Source organism: Protopterus annectens, chromosome 4.part1, assembly GCF_019279795.1.
Source record: "Protopterus annectens isolate FY-2018-M chromosome 4.part1, PAN1.0, whole genome shotgun sequence".
Taxonomy (NCBI): domain Eukaryota; kingdom Metazoa; phylum Chordata; order Ceratodontiformes; family Protopteridae; genus Protopterus; species Protopterus annectens.
In genome coordinates, this window is record NC_056734.1 from 459,197,983 (window position 1) to 459,221,436 (window position 23,454).

The following is a 23,454-nucleotide window of genomic DNA, read 5'->3' on the forward strand; positions in this document are numbered from 1 at the left end:
ATATATGCCAAAGGAGACATTGTATTAAATGATAGGTCTGATAACGACAGACTAGAGTGGTACTATAACGTCCTTGGACTTGGATGCCACATCCTTACCGATAAGTTGGGTGACAGACAGTGATTTTCTTACTATCTTAGCTACGTGTCAGTCAAAGGTCAGATTGCTGTCTATATATGTTCCCAGATCCCTTACTACTGTGTTGACTCTTAGGGTTGTTTTAACGATGGAATAATTAACTTGGGTTGACAGTTTCCCAGAAGGCATTATAATTCATTATTTGGCATTGAATTTTAGGGTTCCTATTACAAGACCGAAGATGCATTCTTTCAAATGCGTCTTGGTCGAACATAAAAGACTGAAAATGCAAAATATCAAAGCGGCTTGGCTGCTTCATTACTTTGCCATTTTTGGCACTGGAGTGCGGTCTCGGAGTTGGTATATTTAAGTAGGGGGGTGTAGGAGTCGCAGCCTCCCACATCGTGGGGTGTGGGGGTGAAGCCCCCCACTTAATGTAATGTTTTAAAGTGTTTTCTTTCTTTCTTTTTTTTTTTTTTTTTTGGAACAGCAATTTTTTTCCCTTAGAAAAAAAATCGCTGTTCTGACAGTTTGACATTGTAAGCTTTCACTTACATAGGGTTGATTAATCACCATTTGCTTTTTTAAGTATTCGGTGATATAATATAGATCCGAATTTTAGGCTATGGCTTTGGCACCAGTCATTTGTCTATGTTAAACCATCTTGCAAGATGTTAGTGCTTTGGAGGAATCTGTAATAACTCCCAACTTGAATTCATCTGTGAACTTGGTGAGCCAGAGACCATGAGCAGTAGACGCCAAGCAGGAGTATGCCTAGCACAGAGCACGGGGTGTACTCCATTGGTAGCTGGTCTCTTGCTGGAGGTGGTCTCACCAATCCTGACTTTTTGGATCCTGACTGTGATCCAGCTGGTAATCCAGTGGATTATGTAAGGATTTATACAGAGAGCTTATTAACAATGTGTGAGTGGGGTATTGTATTGAATGCCTTGGCTATGTCAAGATATGAATTATGCACTGTTTTAAACTCATCCATTGCCCTGGTGACCCCCCTCAAAGAGGTCTACCAGATTAAGAAGGCATGACCTTCCCTTAGTAAAGCCAAATTCAGATGGGTCCAGTGTCTATAGATTGCCATTGTCCTTTTTTATCATTGCCATGATAATTCATTCCATGGCTTTGCATATCAGTCTTGTTAGACTGATGAGTCGGTAGTTCCCTGGGTTGGTCTGTGGTCTGCCCTTGTGGAGGGAAATGATGGTTGCAATCCTCCATTCACTTGGAGTGTAGCCTATTTCAAGGCTGTAGATGAAGACTGCCTCAAGTAGTCTTGATAGGTCATGTTTTAGACAGTTCGGGAGGCAACTGGGGATGTTGTTGGGACTCGTGGAGGTGTGTTCTTAAATATAGTGAGAGTTACCAGAACCTGGTCCCTGCTAGTAGGTGGGGATAGTATGTTGGAGGGGATTTCACCTCGTGGAGCTGGGGGGGGGGGTTAAAGTTTGATCTGAATTTATAAGCCAGTAGATTCTTCACTCTGATGGCTAAAAATTGTTCTATTCACCACCAGCTCAGCACAGTGTATGTTATCTTTAAGGTTCTAGCCATAGCTGAACAAGGTGTTGTGATGGTCTTTAGCCTTCAGGGCTATCCTGACCTCATAGCTGGCCTTGTTGGACTTAACTAGACCTCTTAGTTTCTTGTTTAGTTGTATAAGAGAACTCTTGTTTTTAAGGGAGTTGCTCTTCCTAATTTTAGCCAGGATTTTTCTACTTTTATTACATACCCTTTTTAGTTGCATATTCTACCAGAGGGGTTTGTGTTAGTGCTTGTTTTGGGTTTACTTCTGGTACATGCATCAGCCTCTTTGCAACAATTCACATAGGATCATACGATCATAGGAGGTTACTAGGCTGATGGCCCTGGGGCCTTTTTAAACCTAGCTATTAATACCACAATTTTCCCAGGTATCAATGTCCATCAGCAAGAATGGCTTTGGTCTATGCCTGTGCCTTAGGGCACTTACAAAATGCCCCTCTCCATAAGGGCCACAGGCAATAAGCCAAGAGTAAATTTGTGACTTGCCTTCAATTAGCCCATACTGTGTTTGGATATGGTTAGGTAAGATCTCTGTTAACATGAATGGGGAGTCGATTCCAGAGAAGGGGTAATCTCTGAGACACATACCTGTCCCTCCAACATGTTTTCTTTATGTCACAGATAAGACTGGGTAATTCTAGTGCTGCTTGTTTTGTGAATATGTAACAGATCTGTCAGGCCTGGGTCAGAGAATGTCTTTTAGGTTAAGCATAGATTACCCCAAGTAGCCTGTAGGAAACTGAATACTGGGACAGGTCTTTGAGGTGGCCAGCATAGGGCATATTATTTATATCCTGTATTCTTTTAGTGAGGAACTTCTGCGGCCATCCCAGCTGTTGCAAATGCCTGCGCAGGTACATGCCAAAGGGTGCGTTGTACTTGATTATTGGCCTAATGAGGGCTGAGTATAGTGGGAGTATGATCTCCTTAGATCTGGATGCCATTCTCTTATTTATAACTTGCATCACTTTGAAGGCTTTTCTCACTGGCATGGATGCATGGCGATCGATTTTCAAGTTACTGTCACCCTGAGTTCCCAAGTGCCTTACCATTGTGTCTACTCCTAAGTGAGTGTTATCAATGTTGTAATTTGCAGGGGTGGTCATCTTCCCAAAGGATATAATTATGCATTTTTGCACTGACGTTTATGCCATGGTTCTGGCACCAGTTATTTGTCTGTGTTAGACCTTCCTGGAGGATATCTACATCTTTAGGAGATTCATTGATTCCACCCAGCCTGCCGTCATGAGCAAATTTGGTCAGCCAAAGGCCCTCCACATCTGCTTCGACTTCAGAGAAGTACATTCCAAATAAGAGAGGTCCCAGTTCTGAGCCTTGTGGGACACCACTAGTAACCCCACTTTATGTCCTACGAGTCATTTGGAGATCCGTCAGTTGACATAGGGATTTATGTCTAAATTTGTGAGTTTGTCTATAATACCTGAATGTTCTATTGTGTCAAATGCCTTTGCCAGGTCAAAGTAGGCAAATACATTTTTTTCCAAAATTCTATTTCCATGAAAAGAAAATATCTTTAAAATGTTTTCCTTAAATAATACCATGACTGAAGTTACCTCACATGCAAAACTATTTGGCATGACAACAGATGTACATATCCACAACCTCAAGAAATCCCATCAAAAACTAGGTACCCTTCATAGAGAAAGGAAATTCCTTGCAAACTCTGTGAAGGTAACTCTAGCTACCACTTACCTCTTACACTTTCTCTTATATGGAGACCCTATCATGACCAACCTCAAAGTCTCACTTAGTTCTAAACTTAAACAATGCTACAACAAAGTTGCCAGATTTGCTTTCACAAAAACTAACAGACCCATCAGTGTTTAGTACTAAAACACTTAACTGGCTCAAACTTCCTCACCACCTTTGTTATACCCAGCTCATCTTAACCCACAAAATCATCTATACATCATTTGCCTGTCCATACTCAAATCCTACCTACCAAACCATCCCCCTTGGTTAAACAAGTGCTTACCTTCTACAAACCACAAAGGGCTGCTGGGGTCAGTCTCTATTACAATGATGTAGCTAGAAATTGGAATAAAATTCTTATATCAATCAGGTCTATCTCATACCTTCATCTTTTCAAACCATTACTAAAAGACTTCCTCTCTGCCTCCTGGCTTTGTCCTTGCTTCTCATCTGGGACATAGCTCTGTAACACCCGTCATCCCTTTCTTATATTTCCCTTTGAAACACTAAATCACTTAACCTGTATATCCCCTTCTAATGCTTTAATTTATTGTAGCACTTAAACTACTATACCTATTTCTAATTTGCACAACCAAATTACCATTCCATTCTTACTTCTCTATTAAAAACTTAAACTCACTTAGCCCCTCTAATATCTCACTCTAATGTATATTTTAAATTACTCCTGCCTGTCTTATATACCACTGTTCTATCTGTAAATTCCCAATGCGATGATTGTATATTAATGTCTGTGAATATCAATACAAATTTTTTTATAGTGACTACTATGCCATGTAGTCACTGAAACTGCATTATAACATCTGATATTGTAAATTTTGATTGCAGTAAAGTCATTGTCTTGGAGCTTTTCTCCTCAGGCCTCCACTGAAAAAGGGCACCTGTGACAAGTCGGACTTTCCCAGGAAACAACTGTCAGTCAATCAATCAATAAATAAATATGTAGCAGTAGGGAATAAGCAGTTATTGGAGGTGTTTAATCTGATGTTGGTTAAGCTTGGCAGGGATGGGGTGGATTGAAGACCTGGAGGACATAGGTAACCACAAGAGATGTTATAACTAAAATAATTTGTGGTGGTGTCACAGATGATTTCAAGTTCAGGTAAGGCCTGCTGGAGTGCTCTTTATTTTTTTTATTTTTTTCAGACTCCTGCAAACTCATGTTGCAAATATAAGTAATCTTGATAAACACAGAAATAAGTTTTATGTTTCTTTCTAAAACTTGTATAGGTATGTGGATTGTGTGGTAACTACAATATGAAAAAAGATGATGAGTTTCTGATGCCCAGTGGTCAAATGGCTAGCAATGTCAGTCAGTTTGGAAACAGCTGGAAGATACAAAGTGAAAGTGAGCCAAGGTAAGTACTTACACCTGAAAAGAAACCAATGGCCAATGCAAGCTGTATATTAAGCATAGTATTTGTGTGTGTGTGTGTGTGTGTGTGTGTGTGTGTGTGTGTGTGTGTGTGTGTGTGTGTGTGTGTGTGTGTGTGTACGTGTGTGTGTGTGTGTGTGTGTGTGTGTGTGTGTGTGTGCGTGTGTGCGTGCGTGCGTGTGTGTGTGTGTGCATTCATTGGTACATGTTGTATTCAACTGTTTCATTTAATACGATTAATACAATGCAGATCATAAAACTGTGCTAATAATTTGATTATTTTCAAGAGAAATCAAGTGTGTTAAATCATGATTACTGTCTAATTACTGGCAAACTTCATTTCATTTCTTCAGTTGAATCATTGCTTATATGAGGTGAATACAAGCATCTATGCTACTCAGTTGTGGAAATGGTCAAGTAACTATTGTAAACATCTCATCAGCTCTTTAACCCAGGGCGAAATATGACAAAGCTGGGTCTGATTCTGAATGCATGTTTATTCATTCACTGTATGACAGATGCAGCTGTATGCGGAGATAGGGGAGGGGTTTACCAGCTGTCTCGACTGCTTGATTCTATATTCTGTGCCCTAGAGGACACTACAGACTGGGTCAGCTTGGGTAAAGTAATGCTAGGAAATTAAGCATTGTAGGTGAGAGTATATTTTACTGAATCTAAACAGTGACACTGAAGAGACTACACATGTGAAGGGGTCCAAATCAGAACGTCTTTAAAAGTTATTTTTAATATCGTGAGCTGATCTATTACAATTCTGTGACCTAAAAGTTGAAAAAATCTACCTCCTTTCTCTTTTGTGTTTTTTCATTTTCATTCAACTTTACTAAAACATAACTAACTAAATACATTGTAAATGAAAAGGATATGTTACAGACTTTCTAACACTTCTCTAACATTTTTGCTTCATTTTGCAGCATTTATTTATACTTTTAATTACATACTCTATTGCACTGTTGACAAGATGCATATGGAAAATTCTATTTAGGCAAAACAATGTATTGCAAAATCTGCATGTGTATCTCTGTGTGTGTGTGTGTGTGTGTGTGTGTGTGTGTGTGTGTGTGTGTGTGTGTGTGTGTGTGTGTGTGTGTGTGTGTGTATTATGATCTGCATGCACACACACATGCACACATTTGGAATGTGTAAGAGTAATACATCTGAGCTTGTTCTACACAGCTGCAAAAATCTAGTGGCCAAGAAGAACTACAGATTAGATATGAAAAGTTCTTCCATATATCATTACATTGTCAAACAGGTAAAGTAACAGATAACTCATTTGTCAAAATGGACTCCTAAGGATAAATTGTTTGAAATAGCTGACAGTCTGCTGCTTGGATCATCCAAGCTTGTACCTTATTTGCTCAAGCAAAACAGATCACATGTTGCTTATTTTTGAGATACATATGACTAAGATGATTATGATAATTTGAGTTCTTATATGTTGTCCAGTCTCACTGCTTTCCAGAGAAAGAGTGAAAAAGGTTTTGCACTGCCTATTAGTGATCACTCTGTTTCTAAGTTGTAGTGACTTCCTATTAGTGATCACTCTGTCTCTAAGCTGTAGTGACTTCCTATTAGTGAGGACTCTGTCTCTAACTTGTAGTGGCTTCCTATTAGTGATCAATGTGTCTGTAAGTTGTAGAGACTTCTATCCTGTAAGTTGTTTTGACTGCAGAGTGACAATAATAAAATGTGTGTAGCAGTTTCGAGAGACTTGGGGTATCCAAGCAAAAAGTAAAAATTTGTATAAAATCTTACATTTGATTGTATTGTTCACAAGTTCGGTTAAATGTGATTTAACTTTCAAAGTACTAGAGCTTATGCACTACAAGCCAATGTAGCTTTCCTTCTGTGTTCCAAGCCTGATATTTTAAGTAGATGTAATGGAACAATTTAAAATAGCACAATGAAGTAGTGGTTCTGGAATATATTTTATTCCGTCTAATTTTAGTCATTCAATTATCTAATGATTTTGAAAAGTTCTTCATTACAAACTTCACTGTGCTTATATAATAGCAATTTTTTTCCAGTGTATAACCCAGACGCTCATGTGCGGTAATTTGCTACTTATTTCATCAGCTCACAAAACTCCTTGTCAATACAAACAAACCACTCAGATGACAAACAGCACAGCTGAACAATGAAAACATCTGCAGATAGGCACCACAGGAAAATGGAATCTTCTTAAAGAAAGTTTATTTTTGAACGCTTTCATCCATAAATGACTTCATCAGAAAACTGAACAACTTACTAGAAGACAACTTTATAATGCTAACTAACCAGTCATAAACATCAAACAATAATTAAATTAATTAAGACAAATAGTAGACATAAATCGTAAAAAAGCACTGAATTCACAGCACATAAATATAACTCAATACAAAATAACACGATATTAAAAAAAACAGTTGTTAAAAAAAACTTTATACAAATGGTATCATTCAGGCCAGGAAACTTATCTGCCTGCATCTTAAGCTGCTACATTGTTTCTTTTTTAATTAGCTGCTTCTTGAAACAACCCTCCCTAAGATCCACAGGTAAATGCTCCAAGACAGCAACATAGAACTTCTTAAAGGAACCACATGTTGTATCTGTATTAGGCACCATTGGTATCTTTGCTCTTAATAGCATGTACATGTTCTTTAACTCTTTAAGATAACTTTCTGGTAGTCATGCCAATGTAAAATGCATCACAATGTGAACAGATAGCAATGTAAATCAAATTGTAACAGTGCTGTAACAATCATAGTGTGCTTTAATTGTAATGCTTCTGTCTATATGAGACAAAACAATGACAGAGCCTTCAAGTATAAAATTACATGCCTTGTAAAAACACACTTACCCACTTTTTTTATGTGTAAGTGGCAAAGGCATCCTAGTATTTGCATTCTCCAACCAGTGCTTAACGCACTTAGATTTTTTGCACACAAATTTGGGGAGGGACCCACCACAGTGTAATATTAGGGTACCCTTGGACATTTTTCCAATTGTGTATAATAATATTTCTAATGCTACTGTCATCAACAGTCATCTGCAGAATAAAACTATTGTTGTATCTAACATCAGTGCTGTTCTTCTGAGGTATACCCCCTACCACCAAAATGGGAGGAAACTGTCTCTATTCTGCTTAATCTCCTCAGGAGTCCTAACCAAAAAAGAATAACCCCTACTGTTGAATAATGTAATATCAATGATCCCTTTGGAAAAGTTACCAAAGTCAGTGGTCAGTCTAGACAGTTGTATCAGCTGACCTCTGGGAATATTCCTTTACATGTAAGTAGGATGACTGCTAAGGTAATGTAAATAATTATTAGAGAAACAAGCTTTTCTATAAATCCCACTAGAAAAACTATGAGTGGCAGCATCCCATCTAACTACTGCATCCAAATATGGAATGCTTTCTGCTACCTTGCCCAAGACAAAGCTTAAAGAAATGCATTTATCTGATAAAATAATGTATCAGTAATAAAGAAAAACAGGTCATCCATAAACCTGCTATACATCTTAACATGCCTTTCAAAAAACAGAATGTTTTTTAGAAGTTTGGCTTGCCACCACCCCACAACAAGGTTAGCAAAACAGGGTATAACAGTGGCATCCATAGCAACACCCTTGAGTTGCTGGTAATATTTACCATTAAATAGAAAAAAGTTATTTTCTAACATCACATTCATCAGCTCGCAACAAATGCTAACCATGTAACTAGAAAATCTGGTATATTTAACGAAAACTGAGCTCAGATATTCAACACCTTCAGCAATAGGTATACAGGTGCAAAGGGAGTTGACATCCAAGGTAAATAACCTTAGTACTGAAGTGTCTGAAGTAAAAGACTGTAACGGATCCAAATAAAGCCAGGAATCCTTGATAAAGGTGTCCAGTTTCTTCACCAGGGGATTCGAAAAGTGATATAGTTTCAGTTACACTCCCAGAAGCAGAAACTATTGGTCTAAAGGGCAGTGGAAAAAACTGACTATGCAGTTTAGGAATTCCAAATAGGATTGCTATTTTAGGATGTTCAATGTAAAGAAACCTATAACAGTCAAAGGAAATCAAACCACTGGCTAGCAAGTCAAGCAGGGCATTGTAAACATACTTATACCACCAATGAATGTCAGCCAAAGTCACAGATCTATATTCCAAAGGGTTGTTTAACATCTTTTCAATTTCATTAATATAGTCAGATTGATAATAACTAGACCACCGCCTTTATCACCTTTCATAAACCCTAAATCAAGTCTATTACTAAGTTCAACCAATGCTTTCCTTTCTTTGTTGGCCAAGTTAAAATTATGTTGAGGATGGTTACCCTGGAATGATAGGTATTAAGCTATTAAGCATTCCATATCCATTTTGCAAGAGAACAGCTCCATGTGAAGAGATATTATTTGGTTATTTGTGTCTCCCATGCATCCATCTACGTTGGCATTGGTGGCTTTATTTTTATCACAAAATAACCACACATTTGTGGTTCTTTTATTTATTTATTGAAGCCTTTGTGACTATCTTACATATCCCTGAAATATTATTCACTGAAGTTGCCCAATCTGTAACACTCAAATTGTGATTAAGTTATTTTTCTACTGCTGCCTCTTTTTATATGGTACCATTTATCCACTTTTTCTGTTCCGTAACTGAACTCTTTTTATGTGTTTTCTTCAAGCTTCCTATATGAGGCTTTTCAAGGTTTTTAACCTTCCCTCAGTCAAACAGTACTACAAAACATTTAGTTTTTCTATGATTGTAGCTGTATTGACTTTCATAGTTGTCCCACTTCCTTGACCATACCCTCTCTTCCAAAACATGTTTCTACCTCTGGTCCTGTAACTGGACTGTTGCTGTTTCGGCTTGTAACTGTTCATTGTAGGCTCCATCTGGGTATTTGGGTAAGAAAATGTTTTATTGTGAAATGCTATGCTAACAACATCAGGAACTGAGTTTCTATTCTTTTGTGCCTTGTGTTTTTTATGAAATCAAAACTAGTTCTGATGAAGTTTGACTATTAAAGAATGAAAGTGGTAAATGTTATTTTGGTTGGACCTTCATTTTGTTTAGCATACTTTTTCTACATTTGTGTTTTTTGTTGCCAGACTTCATACACATACAAAACTGTTGTGCTGTAACTGCAGACTGCTAGCTGGAGGAATACGTTCAATGAGAAAAATAATTCAAGATAAAAAAACTGGTAGTACAAAAGTTCAAAAATGGGCAAGTCATGGCTGAAACAATATATCAATTCCAACTAAATTAAACTGAAAAAAAAAAACATATCCACTAGGTCCAGGCAACTACCCATATATCTGGAGGCCAGCCAAAGAAAATCAAGTTAAAGTAAGGAAAAGGTCATTCGGAAAACAAACGCTATCCCTGCCCAATCATACATTGTCTGTACAGACAAAAATATTTTAAAAAGCATGACATTCCCCCCTTTTTTTTTCAAAATAAAGAGTTTTCCTACCCAACAAGGCAAACAAAATGAAAACAGACAGCAAAGGGAAGTAGTCAGCCAAAGTCTCGGAATGCAAATATTAATGGGAACCAGTGCTGGTATTTCTCCAAACTCTGAAGAATCGAGGAACTAGACAATACAGTCCCAGCAAGAGCTGAAACAAAGGCATAAGTAGACAGGTAGGCACAGTAAATTAATCATAAAATGATAACTGAAAAACATGAAATTGTTCTTCATCTTTAAGGACAAAAGATTGTCCAGTGCCAAGTCATGCTGCAGAAAGACACTCAAAAATTGCTTTTGAGACCATGATGGAAAATGTCCTTGAGACTCAAAAGAATTTTTGTAGGTTTAATTATACTTCAGAGAGGCAAATAAGAGGATTATATAAAAAAGAAGGAAAGAAAATGTTTTTCATTCATTAAGTACTTCAGACTCAGTTAGTGTTGGTATAGGTTGTCATTAGCTGCAGTGTTCCTATATCATTGATGAGATTTATTTGGCCATTTCCCCTTGTCAGCAAGGTAGATATGCATTTCTACAAGATTCTGTGATATATCTCTGTCTATATATATATATATATATATATATATATATATATATATATATGGATCTATGTCAAGTCAAGTGGTTGAACTATAAACAGTTTTAGCACTTAATATCAAATAAAAAAGTCTGAATCACAAAAATTCTGAAAAAAAAATAAATAAAGCAAGAAGAAAAATTATTTTTTTGCAAAGGAAGCAAATTCCAGGTCTGCACTGTACTATGACATCCCACATCCAAATACCAGCACTGTTCGAAAAGTCAATTTTCGAACTATTTTTCCAGTATTACAATGGTTTAAACTTTTGACTTTTCACCAGTCTGGCATCCCCATTATCTTTAAGTTGTATGTCCAGAAATAAAAAATAAAAAATTAAGGTCCTCACATATTTGAGGTTTTAAAAACACCATCATTTTCAACTTTAAACTGTAGCAAGCTGCTTGATTCAAGAGTAACAAGAAGCAGGGTACAGCTAGGAGGGAGCACTTCAGCCTGTCCGAAAATGCAAATGAACGGCAGTAATGAATTAAACTACACACAAAGTGCTAACGCAGTTCTGCACATATACTATTGGCATTTAGAAACTATGAGGATTGCACACCCTGACATCTTCCCAATGGAGTGGCTACCCCCTTCATCCCATCTTAACTATAACTTTGACAGCTCACTCTCTCTCTCTCTCTATATATATATATATATACATAGATATATATATAAAACCTTATGCAAATAGATAAATGGCATAAACAGTAATGCAGCACCAATTTCTCTTATGCTAAGGCACCTTTTATGAACAGATGAACAGTAGGATTGCAACAAGCAGAAGCACAACATGAAGACTTAAAGCAGACCTATGTGTAAACCCGGTAGGCAAGGAGTTGTCCATTATAAAGGAAACGCACTTTACATCTTATAAAGAATGAGATTTTTTTTCAGTGTTAGCAGCATGTCATATATCTTAAGCATAAACTAATAGTTTACGTGCCTTTCTGTTTAACACATCTTTACTAGTGTCGTCATGGAGACTAAACACTGGCTATATCATCACATCTCACTTCTGTTTCCAGTTTGTAGAAACTGCTCTAAACACTAATCACTGCCTTTTTTCCACCCACTTCTACTGAATGAAGGTATCCTGTATGAAAAAGTCTGTTTGGTATTGTATGTGTCTTCATTCTATGGTTTCTCATACTTCGAGTGTTTTGCCATATACAAAGCAGAAAAAGTTAAGCCAGCTGCAACCCACTTTGCATTTTGTTTACCTAGGAGAAACTCAACAATCATACTGGTTGAGAGAATTCTAAACAGTAATGCAATTCTGTACTTTTTTTTAATCATAAAATATTTAAGGTAAAAATGTTATGAACTCTCCTGTGTAGTGTAGGCCTTTCAGAAGTGATAAATAATTCATCAGACAGCAACAGCAAAGAACTGCCATAGGCAACATCATATGATGAGTCTGTTCTTCAGCTACATGTAATTCTGTTATACTGTACCTTGTGGTCTCCTTATCTTGTCTAAAATGTGATTGAATGTGCAACTGTCTAGCAAAACAACATAACCTTTGTTAAGCTTTTGTGCACAGCCAAAACTACTACTTCATGGCATTCAGAATTTTTTTCTGTATCTCCAAAGACTTCATATATTACAACACCTTTCCTGCAGCATTATAATTCTGCAAGAAAATCTTCATTGTCTATCTCATCTTCAAAGCTTAAAGCAAAACCATTTCCTACTGCTCATTTCATGCACTGTATAAAGGAAATATGCAGTCACTTATCATCTCCATGCTTTTATTTGCAGAGTTGAAATTACATTGTGTGTAAGGTCGTAAAATGTCATCAAAACCTCTGTTGTGTTTTTCATACAGCTGTCTGCCTGATAACAGAGAAGATTTTGGACCTCCGTGTGCAAGAGTTGATGAGCAAGTGATTAAGGCTCAGTGTAATGTGTTGCTGTCTAATGCCTTCGTACCTTGCCACTCTTTAGTAGACCCTGACCTCTTCATCGAAAGCTGCGTCTATGATATGTGTAAATATGATGGGAAGCAGTCCACACTCTGTGACATTGTTCAGGCTTACGTAGATATATGTAAAAATGAAGGAGTGACCATACATTGGAGGAACAGTACATTCTGTGTAAGTAAAGACCAACAAAAAAATATATTGTAATAAAGTACATACCATACTGCAGTTCCTTAAGTCAGATTATTGAACCAGTAAGATTCAAGACTCATACAGTTAAATATCACTGAATAAAATTGCTCTTTATCTGTTCATATTTTCTTAGTGCCAAGAAATGAAATAATAAACGTATTAGTATTTTATTAGGAAATGTTAGATGATGTGCAGTTGCCATGCAGAACTTTAATTTAACAGAATCTCTACAGCACAGAAATTCCATTTCTGTAGTTTTTAAAATCTACTGAATTTTGCTTCTGACTAAAGCATGGAGTAATGATATATGTCCTCTTAAATAACCTTAGTCCCATCTGGCACCATCTTTATTTCTTGGACTATCTCTCGGCTCCTGTGTGTCCCTGGCCCCGGTGTCCATACCCTGTCTCTTCAACTTGCCCTATCTGAAGACCAAGAATCCTATATTTACCTAAAACTAGGGGGCTAAGAATAGAGCCAAACCTCACCCCGAGCATCATTCCCTCAAGGAAACAAAAAACTCTTCAACCTGCCTATCCTGTATTAGGAATTGGAAACTTGCCCTATCTGAAGACCAAGAATCCTATACTTGCATAAAACTAGGGGGCTAAGAATAGAGGTAAACCTCACCCTGAGCATCATTCCCTCAAGGAAACATGAAAGTATGTCTACTAGAACATTGTGTGTAATGAATAGACTTGTCTAAAAGAATAACTGGAAGTAATTTGCAGGTTTATCGTAAACTCCCTAACCAGGACAGCCAGCAGCCAAAAGCCATCTCTTCACCTAACTATCATACCACCCCCCATATTGCCTCTGTATATATTTCTCCTATCTTTTCCCTCCTTTTACTGCTATGAGTAGCCACTATTGCAGTATATCCTGTTGACCAGTAGGTGGCACCCTCTTCCCATGACTAATCTCCTTGAACACAAATCTTACTATCTTCACATATAATTCAGGCATCTAGTTTTTTTCTTCACTTATCTCTCCTGCAGTCCCACTCTAACCTTCCTCAAACTTACCTTAGCAGTTAGCACTTCACTGATTGTTTTCCTGGGGTTTAGTCCTTCACTGGCTCTACCCGCTCCGTTCACCCTGTGGGCTCACTTCGCTCCCCTACCCTGCCCTCAATTCCCACCCGCCTCGAGTACCTCCACATTTATCCTCCCTAAACCACACCCCTCATCCACACAATCACTCACAGAACCCACCTCTTTAAAGTGATATAGACCACTACCATTGTGTTACATACAAACCTCAATTAAAACTTACCCTCTATTCTTACCTATAATTACTACTTCATTATGCTACCTACATCTAACTCATCCCTCCCTAAGGTCCTTCTCTTAACTTTACTCCTACCTTTCCTTTCCATCCCTTACCTGCTTACATTCTATGAATACCTTAACTGCCTAGGATTTTATTCCTCCATAAGGCAAACCTCTACACCAATACTTGAAATCCCTCTTAGCAATACATATACACCCACCACAACAAACTACCTACCACCTAAGTATCATAGATTAACTCACATTAGATTCTATAGTCCAAGAACTACGAAATTCCAGAATCTAACATTTAGATTCTTAAAACTTACAATGAGAGTACAATTTCACCCCTTAATAGATGGTGATATCCACCCAAACCCTGGACCTAATTCTACTACAATTTCAGAGCCCCACACCCCAATGCCCGCTAACATACAATTCCTCACCAGACCCTCTAACTCATTCTTGATAGCTCATCTCAATATTCGGAACATAAATAATAGAGTTGTCCACCTACATGCACTCATGGATGTACATTCATTTGACATCCTATGTCTTACTAAAACATGGCTCAAAAATGCTACACAAGATAATGAGATTATTCCACCCGGCTACAATATCCTGAGGCTAGACCGTAAAACTAAGAAGGGTGGTGGAGTAGCTATTCTATATAAATCTGGCCTACAGGTAACCCCTATAGATTCTCAACCTCCACTAGTACATAAGGCTGCAATCCTTATTTCCAAACTACAATTTAATAAACGTAAATTCATCTACATCATCTGTGTCTATCTTCCCCCAGGTAATAACTCTAGCATCCTAGAGGATATCCTTAGTTGGCTATCTAATACCTACCCCCAAGAAACCATAGTGCTTGGAGACTTTAATATCAACCAGAAGAACTGTTCCTCAGAACAGCCACCTACTCAAATTAACCTATATGGTTTTACCCAAACCATTACATCCCCCACTAGGACCAATAAACGTAATGGTAAGGAAAGCACCTTATTTTTGGATTCTCATCAACAGTCACCACCGAACCTACAAAGTAGGAATCCTCCCCAAAGATATAAGCGACCATTCACTGACCTTCATAATCAGATTTAAGAGTGACATTCCAAACCCAATGGCCTACAGAACAATAAGGACCAAGAAGAATTTTAACCCTGACAGCTTTCAAAAAGAACTTCTGGCATGTGATTGATCACCCCTGAAAAACCTACCTCAAGAAGCAGCAGTAAAATACTTTAATTCAAGATTCTTAGCTATTTTAGATTACCATACCCCAACACATACAATTAGAGCCAGGACTAAACCAGCCCCATGGCTCTCAAAAACTACCAAACAAAAAACAATCCTTAGAAATAAACTGTGGACAACCTGGCATTCTACTAAAATCCCTATAGATCAATTAAAGTTTAGATAGCTTAGAAATGAAACAAAAAAGCCATATTGTTAGACAAAAGGAATTTTTACTACAACAAACCCACCAAAATAAACCAAAAAAATTTTGGTCAGGCATTAATAAACTCTTACACCCAGGTCATTCAGTCACACCCATCCCTTTAGGCTGTGATCACGACTATCCCAATCAAATAGCCAATACCTTTAACACTTTTTTCACAGAAACTGACACATCCAAGGCTGGAACTGCCAGTAAAAAACTTTACGATGTGCACAGATCACAAGCTCTTTCACGATTCACTTCATCAGGTGATGAAGCTAATTGTGAAAACGCTTGTGATTTGTGCACATAGTAAAGTTTTTTACTGGCAGTTCCAGCCTTGGATGTGTCCGTTTCTTTTTCACTTTTTACTCAACTCAATTTGTTTGGACATGTTTTTTGAGCAAGTGGTGGTTTTGCTTTTGACTTTTTTCACAGAGACCATTCAATCTCTGGCCAATCAGCTATCCCCTGATACATCATAATCAACCGCCTCCATTACTAATGCACCCCCATCATTTCACTTTCATCCTGTCCCTACATCCCTTGTCTGCACCCTTTTACATAAGCTTAAACCTTCCACCCTCTCCGCAGACCTATTACCTGCAGAATATCTACAAAAAGCTGCAAAAGCCATAGCCTACCCTATTTTCCACCCTGATTACTAGAACTATAACCGAAGGAACTATCCCATCAACCTGGAAAATTTCACACATTATTCCCTTGCATAAGGGTGGTAACTCCAACAAATTATCAAATTACAGACCAATAGCTATATTATCCCCACTGGCAAAGATTATGGAGAAATGCATTCATAAGCAGCTGTTAAACCACCTAATAGAAAACAACTTACTAGCCAACTGCCAACATGGTTTTAGACCATTTCATAGCACCTCCTCTGCTCTCTTATCTTTCACAGACTGTAGAAATAAGAATCACAACAATGACACTTTATCCTCAGCCCTCTTCATAGATCTTTTGAAAGCCTTCGATATGGTTAACCACCCCTTACTCAGTAATATTCTCAAAAACCTGTCTCTAGACACACTGGTTATTCAATGGTTCCAATTATACCTAGACAGGCAGCAGGGTGTCCTATGGGAGAACAACTTATCCTCCCACCTCCTAATTGCCCTTGGCATCCCTCATGGCTCTATATTAGGCCCCCTCCTATTCTCAATTTTTATAAATTTAAAGCCCCTTGAAAAAAATGCTACGTCAGCTAACCCAAGCGCTATCCATGGGTCAGTGCTTTTCAGGCTTTTCCTTATGTCAATTGTTAAATTAGAATCTTATTCGGCAAAGTCTAAAAGGTGTCTAGTTCAAGTCCTCCCGCTTTGTGGCCTTTTTTTTTGATGGAAATTCAGAATTTTGAGGTGAAGCCCCATATTTTAAATAAATGGGTTTGAATGCCTATTTAGAAGTCACCTTGCAAGTGATGTGGAGTTCTTTAGTGGGCAGCATAGGACAGATTTTTGAGACCCTTTATCCTTTTGGTGAGGAACTTTTGTGGCCTCTCCAGCTGCTGCAAGTGTCGGGTCAGATACATTCCGAATGGGGCATTGTACTCAATCATTGGTCTGATGAGTGATGAGTAAAGGGAGACTATGACCTCCCTTGATCTAGATGAGAATCCCTTCATGATAAGGTGGGCAATGTAGAAGGACTTCCTAACTACTTTAGCTACATGGGTGTCGAATGACAGACTACTATCAACCTGGGTCCCCAGGTCCCTGATAACTTCTTCTGTGCTCAGTGGATTGCCACCTATTTGGTAGCTAGGGGTAACCTTGTTTTTCCCGAAGGGTATGACTATGCATTTTTGGCATTTAACTTTAGGCCGTGGCTCTGGCACCAGTTATCCGTTTCTGTGAGACCCTTCTGAAGGATATCTGTGTCAGATGTGTTTTCTACTATGGCCCAGTTTGCAGTCATCTGCAAACTTTGTCAGCCATAACCCTCCTGTGTTTGCTTGTACTTGAAAAGTAGATGCCAAACAAGAGTGGGCCCAGGACTGAGCCCTGTGGGACACCACTTGTGACAGGCTTTGAGTCTGACATGGCGCCAGCAACTCTGACCCTGTGGGTTCTGTCACTCAGCCAGTTTGCAACCCATCTTGTGATGTATGGGTTAACATTTAAGCTGATGAGTTTTTCAATGATACCCGAGTGGGGTATTGTATCGAAGGCCTTAGCCAGATCGAGGTAGGCTGTATGGACTGCCTTTCCTCATCAATGGCTTTGGTGACTGTTTCAAAAAGTCAACCAAGTTTAAAAGGCATGATCTGCCTTTGACAAAGCCAAACTGGGTTGGATCCAAAGTCTGCAAATTCCCTATGTCTTTATTTATGAGGTCCATTATGATCCTCTCCATGGCTTTGCAGATAAGGCTTGTCAAGCTAATGGGCGGTAATTTCCAGGGTCTGTGGAGGCACCGCCTTTGTGAAGTGGGACCACAGTTGCAGTGCGCCACTCCCTGGGACGTATCCAGAGGTAAGACTTTGATTAAACAGCTGTCCTAGCTGTGGGTTTAATTCCTCATTGAGTTCGTGGAGCACACAGCCGGGGACACCATCGGTCCCATGGATGCTGTGTTTTTTGCTTTGGAGAGAGCAGTTCTCACTTGGGCTTGGAGATGTTTGGGGGCTGCACTCATTTGGTATAGATATCTCTCCTTTTGGGGAGGGGAGAAGTTTGCACTGAACCTGTCAGCCAGTATGTTGGCAATGTCTGTAGGATCAGTAATCTTCACATCATTTTGAACTAGTTCTGAGCATATCTGGGAGTTTCCTCCTAGGTTTCTAACATAGCTAAAGAAGGCCTTATGATTGTCTTTTGAGTCTTTAGCTATTTTTCTCTCGAAATTTGCTTTGGATGATTTTATGAGAGCTCTTAGTTTTTACTTATAGTGATCAAGGGTGTCTTACCTTTTAAGGATTTTGCTCTATCTTGTAGTAGCTTCCTCCTTTTGTTGTAGAGTTTGTTTATGGCTGGGGTCCACCAGACTGGACGCTTGCCTTTGGTACAAAGAGTCTTTGTTTTGCTTGGGATTGCCTTATCCATGCAGTCCTGCAGGTGCTGGTAGAAGGCTTTGTAAGTGATTCAGCGCTTGAGTATTGTTTTCCGCTCGGGGCCTGAAAGGAGACCACACTAGTCTTTAGAAGTGTGAAGTCGGCTTTTGAGAAGTTCTTTACTGTGGTCTTTTTATTTCAGGTGGGGTGGGATGAGGACCTCCAGCGAGATTAGTTTGTGATCTGATCTCACCAGTGAGGGTATACTTCGGTGTTGAACATTGTGCTCCCATGTTCGTGATGATGAGATCAAGTATGTTATCTCCTCTTGTGGGGATGGTGACTAGTTGTTCCATGGCATTTGAGTTTATGAATTCCAGGAACTTTTGGGCTAGGGTGTTTGGGCTTGAGTAGTGTTCCCAGTCTATATTAGGGTAATTGAAGTCACCTAGTATGATGGTGTTTGGTGATACATTTATCCCTCTAGTGTTTTCAGGAAGGCCATGTGAGGTTTCCTGAGTTTGTGAGGGTGGCCTGTAACATGCTACAATTTGCAGAGCAGTCTTGCCTATGGTTAATTGCACCTGGATGGTCTCCGATGCATCGTGCATTGCCACCAGTCTTGAGGTGTGGGTGTCCTTGATGAATATGGATACCCCCCCTCCTTGGTATTGTCCGGATTTTGGGGGCGGAACGCATGATATGAGGTAAAACCTGATAGCGCTGGGGTGCTCTCAGGAGCCTTGAACCAGGTTTCTGTCACAGCACAGACATCGATGTTCTCCATACTGAGAAGGGCCTCGAGTGGCTGCATTTTGAGATTTAGACTTCTGGCATTGAGCAGCATTACGCTTAGTTTTTCCTTTTTGTGTTCTAGGGTGGTAGGTTTAGAATTTGAGCCTTGCCTAAAAAGGCACTATGGGGTGGCAAGAGCCTTTGCCAATATCCGAATCCCAGGGTGACAGGTGCAAGCCGTCCCTTGTGAAGCAGTGGCTTGTTCAGCATGTCATCCCAGGCAGACAGATACTGGATCCCCTTTGAATGACACCAGTGTTTAAGCCAATTGTTAAAGCTGATCACCTTATCTCTGTATTGTGGCATCATTCTTGGTGAAGGTAGGATACTGCTCAAGGTCAGGGTCATACCTGCCTGGGCTACATAATCAGAGAGCTCCTCAATGTCTCTTTTCATGTAGTCCAAGGAGGCGTCTCAGGTCGTTTACACCAGCGTGGACAATGACTGAGTCTATTTGTACCTGCTGTTGAGAGACCTGAGTGCTTGCGTTATGTGGCGGATTCTAGCCCGACAGGCAGCTTACTGTGACCTTCTCCTTACTCAGTCTGGTGAGCGGGACATCAGTGTGTCTGACTATGGAGTCACCAATGACTAGTGTGTCTGGCATTGTGTTTGGCCTTAAGGGCTGTGACTGTTTGACACTCTGACTGTGAGGTCTATGTGTTGCAGGTGTTGTGTTCTGAGGTGGTGGTTGTTTGGGTGTCTGCTTTGGTGGCCTCTGCTGTTTTGGTAGATTTTTGATCAGAGCCTCCGAGTATGTCTTTGTGTGTTTATGTGTATGATTTGAGGTTGTAATGGTACTATGTGAGACTGGGTCTATAGTGTGTGTGGTAACCTTCTCCTCCTGACTGGTCTTGCCAGTCCTATGTTGAGAGAGCTCAGCCTCCAGTTTGGCCGTATAGTTGCATCTCTCGCATGTATTTGTGTTTTGTGGGAGGAGGAGGGTTGTCTGTGTACATGAGGCAATTGAAACATTGCCTCAATATTCCCAGGTTCACCAGCTGAGCAGGAGAGGACACTAGCAACTGATCCTCGACATGCTAGAAGGGTAGACAAAAACTTTAAAAAGATTCGGGGGCGTGGGTGACCGAGAAATGGGGGTTGCCTTTTGGGGTACTATCTATGACAAGAGTGCGTATCAAGGTAATAAGTACTGTAGGAGCAAGTGCTAGGTTTAATAGATAGAGAATAGTCTACTTGGAGTCAAGTAGAGATGATCTTTTAGTTATAGGATATGCTGATTTGATCAGTAGTATAGTTCGAGGAAGGTAGTTTTAAGGAAAATTTGAAGAGTGGACTTTAGGTAGCCGAATAGTTTAAACCTGCTTAACCGGCACTGCCCTAGTGTGCAACAGTGGCAGCTCAGTAAATCCTAATCGCGTTAACGCTTTTATACCAGGGGCTGGAAAAGCTAGAAACTGGCCCAAAACGACCAATAAACTACTAGTTACTGGCTGAAACCTCACAAAACTGGACAAAGGCAGCTCAATGCTTCACTCCCACTGGTAAGCAAGGTAGCTTCCTTCCCCAAATAAGGCAAGGAAACAGTACACAGGAACTACAACCAAAGCCCAGGAATCAGCAACTCTGAAACTGGACTAAACTAGTAAAGCAGGAAAAACAAGAGATATTTTTTCTTTTTTTTTTTTCACAAACAGGCAGAAACAGGTACAGCAAACACTTATAAATGCTATGAATCAGCTACTACAGCTTACACAGAAGAATTTGCTACAAATACAGTCAAATAGTAACAAACAAGGATTCCAAGTGCAATATTAAGTTAAATGCAGTAAAACAGCTTCAATGTAACAGAAGGCAGGCGAAATACAGTTGCTAGGTATTCAGATGTGGAAAGCAACAAAAAATATACTTAGTATCAAGAAAAGTCGCTTATTCAGCCTCTGCAGCCTGGATTACTCTGCTGGCCCACGTGGAGTCTGTGCTGAGTAGGTACAAGCTGAAAATTGCGCATTTACCACGTTTTATACCAGGGGGCTGGCAAAAGCTAGCAACTGGCCCAAAACGACCAATAAACTACTAGTTACTGGCTGAAACCTCACAAAACTGGACAACAGGCAGCTCAATGCTTCCCACTCCCACTGGTAAGCAAGGTAGCTTCCCTTCCCCCAAATAAGGCAAGGAAACAGTACACAGGAACTACAACCAAAGCCCAGGAATCAGCAACTCTGAAACTGGACTAAACTAGTAAAGCAGGAAAAACAAGAGATATTTTTTCTTTTTTTTCTTTTTTTCACAAAACAGGCAGAAACAGGTACAGCAAACACTTATAAATGCTATGAATCAGCTACTACAGCTTACACAGAAGAATTTGCTACAAATACAGTCAAATAGTAACAAACAAGGATTCCAAGTGCAATATTAAGTTAAATACTGTGAACACGGCTCCATATGTGCTCTCAAAAACAATGGAAAGTATGCATGCAAACCTACAGGTATGTGTACTGATCAGTGCGATCTTTACAGTGCAAATTATTGTATAGACTTAGCTAAAAGACTAAAATTAGCAATATTAGAATAAGCCAATAAATATATTTATAATAAATATATTATTTATTTAAAGAAACCTTTGTGATTATCTTCTTAAGTTTAATGAGAACAGAAATAAATGTCTGTTTTACACCTGTTAATGTCCTTTATACTCTCCCTGTTGTAAGAGTTATATATGACAAAAAGTCCACTGCATAAACACCCCAATGAGTCACCAAATAAATGAACAAATGTATGAATGCAGATGTCCAGAAATGTATTCTAGTGACAGGTCTGCTGCTAACCGTTCTCTGGATAAATATAAAATGGAAGCAATATTTCAGAACACATTTTTTTCCTGCGCATACTAAAATGAACAAACTCTTTCAGATTTTTGTTTGAGAAAATAAATTTAAATTATGCCTATGAAATTAAAGAAATGTTTTTTTCTGGAAAGAGTAGCAGTTAACCATTCATTACATTTCTTTGAACTCAAAGAAAGATATTGTATCTAAAAAAAAACATCCTTCCCATTTGCAAACTTATTGTATTTCCTAATTTACTACAGTATGGAAAACAAACATTTGTCAATGTCAAATGATGACCTGCGTTCATAATAAACTGCAGAGATGATGTACATGGAAACGAATGAAACAAAGAAGGGGGTAATTATGGGATGGGAGACACTATGTAATCCATGGTGTAAAAACTAGTTAATGAGATAACCGTCTGGCCATGCAAAGATTGGCTGAGTTTAATTTCTTCAGTAAATGGAAATTACATTTGGAGCATGTATTGTTTAAGTCTGGGATAGACTAGCATCCTAAGCAGAATGTGCTTTTCTACTCTGTCTGTTGACTATTGGGATAGGATATTGGTCCCCTGTGGCCCTGAAATGGATACAGCAGATAATCTAAGAATGAGTTTTTGAGTAAATGTTGCTCTGGTGCAGTTTCGGTAGTTCTGCCCTTACCCATTTTGTGATTATTGCACAGTGTCTTTAGTTAAGTGCTTACATGTTGGGAGATGCAATCCTGATATTTCATTGTTAATTAATACACATTCAGTGAATTGTAAGTCAACAATATATGGCATGCTAACTTAGGGAAATGAGCATTTATATTATGCAGAAATATAGCAGATGTTTGCAAAAGGGTTGCTGAAGTAGTAGCAAAGTTAAACCCAGCAACATAACTCAGTAATGCATGAGGAAGATTCAGGTCTTGGAGCTGATGCAGTTCCCCTTTCTCAGAGGAGAATATGAATTTTAATGTAGCTGCCCACACCCTTCTGGGGAGTTGAAGGTAGTAGCACAGTGGTCTCTATTGGATAATTGAACATTAAAAGTTCGAATGTCATATGGTCGGCACCATATGATCGAACTTTTAAAAGTTTGAACATCCAAAAAAAAAAGCCCCCCTGCAGCCCCCACACTCCTCCGGTCTTTAAATATACTAACTCCGAGATCACACTACAGTGCATAAAAGGGAAAACTTCCCATGCCGCTCTGTACGGAGATCTCCATTAAAAAGT

At 39.0% G+C, this 23,454-nt stretch overlaps 1 protein-coding gene across 1 annotated transcript in view; it reads left to right on the forward strand.

Annotated features, from left to right (window-relative positions):
- The window catches only part of LOC122801223 (IgGFc-binding protein-like), a 691,109-nt gene that overhangs the window by 641,111 nt on the left and 26,544 nt on the right, over positions 1-23,454 (forward strand). The window contains exons 76-78 of the mRNA XM_044070776.1: positions 4,600-4,727; positions 12,629-12,900; positions 21,819-21,887. Of these exons, the coding sequence (XP_043926711.1) occupies positions 4,600-4,727; positions 12,629-12,900; positions 21,819-21,887 (469 nt within the window). The remainder of the gene's footprint in view (positions 1-4,599; positions 4,728-12,628; positions 12,901-21,818; positions 21,888-23,454) is intronic.